The following is a 5,000-nucleotide window of genomic DNA, read 5'->3' as shown; positions in this document are numbered from 1 at the left end:
CACATACACACACACACGTACACACACACACACGTGCACACACAGCATCTTGGCAGTAAAGACGCTCCACCGGCAGCCAATCAATAAAACCTTGTTACGCTAATTGCTCGATCATAATCTCCACTCCTACTTCTGCTGAATATCCAAACAGTCACTCCATTAGCCGAATTATTCCCCAGTGCGGTCCCGGTCCCCCCCCTCTCTATCTCTCTCTCTCGCATTCTCCCACTCTCCCATCACCCGTTTTTCCCTGTGACATATTTCTCTCAAACGGCAATTCTGCTAAATGAATTCATAACTCAGGGAGGGAGACATCCAAGCCAAGCGTTGTCAAGGTAAAGTGCTGATGAAGTGCACTGTTTCTTTCACTTTGAGAAGGCATCTCCTGCAGTGCATTAACTTTGATCGCCTCTCTCTCTCTCTCTTCCTCTTTCTTCCAATTTCCTTTGGTCCACTCGCTCTGTCTTCTCTCTCGTTTTCTCGCTCTCTCTGTCTCTCCGCCTCTACCGCAGATCGGGGGTCTAGGGTCCAAATGATCCTGGACTCTTGTGGTCTTCGGCAAACAAGGAAATGTCTTTGGCTTAATGACTTGATGGCTGGGAATTCCCGTCACTTCTTTTTCCCCCCCCTCGGCTTCTCGTGTCACTTAGGGAAGTGAGAGAGAAATGAATGTCCGAACGAAACCAAGGAAGAAAGGAGTAGGGGTCAGGGTACGATGCCCACGAGAACATTGATAGGACGTGAGAGTTTATATGGATATGACAACACTGACCTCGTTTCTTTGTGACTCATCACAACAACCCTGTCCTTGAGGCTATAGCAGGCCTGTGGGGCCGGCCCTCCACACAGAACCACTACTGTATCTCCCACATGGTTTCACATTTACTTGATCACTGGTCACTCTGGACGTGTTGTCATGTTGATCCAAATACAATGGATCATGGTCTACTAGGGATGTGCAGGGAATGCACAATGCAATATTACAGCGGTTTTATGAGTGCCGGTACGATATGTATCAACTGTGATTCTGTGTAGATATGTTAGATGTGGCTACACGACATAACGATTTCTCTATCATTTAATTTTTTGTGGTTTAATGTATGGGTTTAGGGTTGGGCGCTGGGTTCAGCAAGTCCATCATCGTTTACTGATGAAATGAACTTGGTCAAACAGAACAGAACATGGTTGATGCAAATTTACTTTAGGCAAATACACTACAGTGCCCTCTAAAGGTGGTACCATCAATGTGCTTACGCTAGGATACAGCTGAAAACAGTATTGCGATGCTCACATGAATATCTTTTTCCAATAATGCCCTACTTTAATAGGGCATTAAGGGCGTTAATTCACTGCTCAGTTGGTGTGAGTTAATTATTTTTACAAAGCTATAATGTTTACCTTGTGTTTCCGTTTTTGTGTAAATCTTTTTATATTCCAATTCTATTGCTTGACTATTTAATTTACCCTATGCATGTAGATGAGTCCATCTACTGTGCCAACTGATCTGGCATTAATAGTGGTAGGTAGGCCAGATCAGCCGAGCAGGTTGGAAAATAAGACTAAAATGCAAACGCTGAGGCACATAGTTTCACAGTTTCATGGTGGAACCACTGACCCAAATGCATTTCAATTCACAAGAGATACTGAAGAATTATAGAGGCAGAGAGCAAGCGGCAGAGAGCGAGAGAGATACAGAGAGAGCCAGGAAGAGGGGGGGGGGGGAGGCTGAGAGAGAGGGGGAGATAGAAACGTAAGTGAAAATTGAAAATTGAAGTATAAATAATGAGAGAAAGGCCGTGAAAATGAGCAAGAAGAGAGGGGGGGAGTGTGTGGGAAGAGAGACAAAGGCTAAGGAAAGAGATGAGACGGAGAGAGTAAGAGAGACACAGATTTTAAAAAAAGCCAGAAAACAGATGAGATAATGAAAGCCACAGGCACTATCATTTGTTTCACCTACTAACCAAAATGTACACAATAATAATCCCTGGAACCTTTGTTTTTCCATTATAGTTTACACCAAATTCCCTTTTTATAGAGGACAACACGTGCAAGAATAGAAACTGCAATTTGAATGTTCCAGTGCAGCCGATCAATGTGATGGATAGGGCAGACCTGCTTAAACTACGCTTGTAAAGTGTTTTTCAAGCAATGTCTTTCCCACCACGAACACAAGCCAACTGCTATGGACAATTATAGTGTGGTCCACTACATTATAAATTCAATATCGAAGCCATATTAATGTTGTATTGTCGCTGTATTAAATATCCCCAACCTAAAGGCTCAAGTTATTGAAACAACAACAAATCCAGTGAGAGAATAAAATGAAACAATGATTTTAAATTGGAGGCTGGCCACAACAAGTTCTGGGCTCAACATGGCAGTGATCGGCCCAAAATAACTCCTATCAAACCCATTGTTGTGAATGTTAGCATTGCAATAGATCCATATTTCTGTGTCTTGTTGTTGTAAGAGCATGGTCCGTTCCCCACTACCCCACCCCCCACCGACATCCCCTCTGGCCCACCCTGATTCTTGCTGTCAAAGAAAAGAAAAAGAGAGAGAGAGAGAGAGAGCGAGAGAGAGCGAGAGAGAGAGAGAGAGAGAGAGAGAGAGAGAGCGAGAGAGAGAGAGAGAGGTAGCCAGAGAGATTGAACTTGGTGGAGCAGAGAGGAGAGAGAGCGAGGCGAGGCACATGTCAAATATGAGGGTACAGCTCTTGAACAAACAACCTATAGCACAGAGCAAGACCAGACCCTCCCCGGTGCTACAGCAGTACTACACTATATTTGTTCCCCTCTGTTTCTCTCTCTCTCTCCCTCTCCTTCTCTCCTCCCTTTCCCTGTGTTCCTTCCCCTCGCCTCTGTCCGCCTCCTGTAACAGGTATAAATCGCTCCGTCGTCCGTCTCTAATTAAGCGGAAAGCCTTGGCGTGCGTCGTGTCCTCTCAACGTGCGATCGGTCATTCAGCGCAGACGATGATGGAGTGTGAGGCGCGGACGGAGGCGGGAATGATCTACCTTAGAGGGCCCGCATTCCAACAGGGAGCCCCCACGCTCCAACTGAGGGGGGACACTCCGTTTTAGTCCGGTGTAATCCGAATGGGATATTTATCCCAATTAAAATCCCGGGTTGTCACCACTGTTGTACCGGGTGCGGTGGAAAGCGCTCTCTCAACGTGTCATGTGATGTGTTCACGATTGAAGGAAGAGACGGACAACGCGCCATGGGGGAATGGCGTCATGTTTTTTCCTATGGGCTCTGGGTGCTTGTGACAAAAACAATGCTGTGCACCAGAAGAAGAGCCTCCTGGTTGCAGCTGCAGCCGTTTTGCTTCTAATAATCGCAATTGACAAGGCGAAATTCCCCGCTCCCTTCTGTATGTCAGATGAGCTTTATTCCGAAACTCAACAAATCCCCTTGTTCAAACACAACCATATGGGCAGCCAGTTGCTCCCTCCACCAGCTGTTCTGCGTTGCGTTTCTCCGGCTCCGTTGCCATGCGCTGCCTGAGCGCAGACACACATGCTGTTGCAAAACCCTACCCTCTGCACTTGACCGCGACCCAGGGAACGACTGAGTAACGCAGCAGTTGGTATCATTAGAATGAAGGGTAGTCAAGACGTGATGGTTGATTATGCTTCATTTTTAATTGAGATCAAGATCAGAGGATTTGGGGGTTGCAACTGTGATCTACTCGGGGTTTAGTAACTAATTGCTCCCTGTGGGACAATTAGTTACTAGTTACTCTATCTTCCCTAGGAGAGAGAGAGATACAGAGAGAGAGAGAGAGGGAGAGAGAGAGAGAGAGAGAGAGAGAGAGAGAGAGAGAGAGAGAGAGAGAGAGAGAGAGAGGGAGAGGGAGAGAGAGAGAGAGAGAGAGAGATGCAGGGCTAAGGGAGAGACTGGTCTCACCTGGTTGGGGGAGAGGAACTCCTGGTTGTTTTCATTCATGTACATGTTGTCGCCTTCAAACTGCAGAAAGGGAAAGTATAAAAGAGAAAGGTGGGAGGGTGGGGGTTGGAGTGGGGAGGGGGAACAAGAGAGAAAGAGAAGTAAGGGAAACAGAATGGGGAGGGGCAGGGGTGTGGCAGTGGGGAGGGATGGAGGAGGTGGAGGAGGAGGAGGAGCAGAGAGAGATTATCCGTTAGTCAGTCAGCCGGGCACAGAGCACGGAAGGAACGGTGTAACGTAGCCCTCTCCTAATGAGTGTGAGTCCTTGGCTTATAGACTTCCATGGCTCTGGTGGTTTGTCAGTAATTACAGTTCATTAGAGACACGTATAATTAGGCCCCTGTCGAACGCCACTACTGCTCTGCGCTCTCCTGCAGCAGCAGCCGCTCTGGCCCTGACATTCTTTAGCATGCGTGTGTGTGTGTCTGTGTGTGTGTGTGTGTGTGTGTGTGTATGTCACCACTGCATCCACGCAGAACGTCATGCCTATGGATGCCGTCAGGTGAAGAAATTATAGACACGACGGGGAGATAATCACCGTGTCAACAACGCAGTCGCCACACATAAATCCGCCCAGCGCCGCGCTAGCTAGGCTACAGAGCGGCAAGGGCGCGGCAGCTAGTTAACAAATCAAACCATGCTGCCTTTCCATTAACCACCTGCAGCGCAAGTCAACAAACCTGCAAATCACCCTGACAACGCGTAGACTATTGTTGTGATCAGCCAGCTAGCTAAGGTCGCCATCCCGCCTAACAAACAAGGCTACAACTAATTTTAAGTATTGGATAGACCAAACTGTGGCTACGCTAGCTAACCCAGCTAGCCCAGCCACTCACGTGTGTTGCTGTGTGTAGCCTCCCAGCAAACCAGCTCATGAACAAAGGCATGAGGAGGCCAAGAGGTTGGGGGCAACACAGCCTTTAGCACTTTAACACTACGCTGGAGAAACTGGCAGCGACTCAGCACCAGAGCTCCCCTGCCGCACACACACAAACACACACACATGCACACAACTCCAGTCTAAAAGGCAGGAGGACCAGACAGGGATAG

The 5,000-nt window shown here is 47.7% G+C and overlaps 1 protein-coding gene across 3 annotated transcripts in view; it reads right to left on the bottom strand.

Annotated features, from left to right (window-relative positions):
• Nucleotides 1–5,000, bottom strand: part of tox2 (TOX high mobility group box family member 2) — a 94,581-nt gene that overhangs the window by 42,640 nt on the left and 46,941 nt on the right. For 2 of the 3 annotated variants that reach the window (XM_079748676.1, XM_079748674.1), the window contains one exon: nucleotides 3,912–3,971. The exons of the other annotated variant lie outside the window; for it this stretch is intronic. In XM_079748676.1, coding sequence (XP_079604802.1) covers nucleotides 3,912–3,971 — 60 coding nt within the window. The remainder of the gene's footprint in view (nucleotides 1–3,911; nucleotides 3,972–5,000) is intronic. 3 annotated transcript variants of the gene reach the window in all.

Source organism: Pollachius pollachius (genome assembly GCF_949987615.1).
Source record: "Pollachius pollachius genome assembly, chromosome: 12".
NCBI classification, from domain to species: Eukaryota; Metazoa; Chordata; class Actinopteri; order Gadiformes; family Gadidae; genus Pollachius; species Pollachius pollachius.
This window is presented reverse-complemented; position numbering and strand designations above follow the sequence as displayed.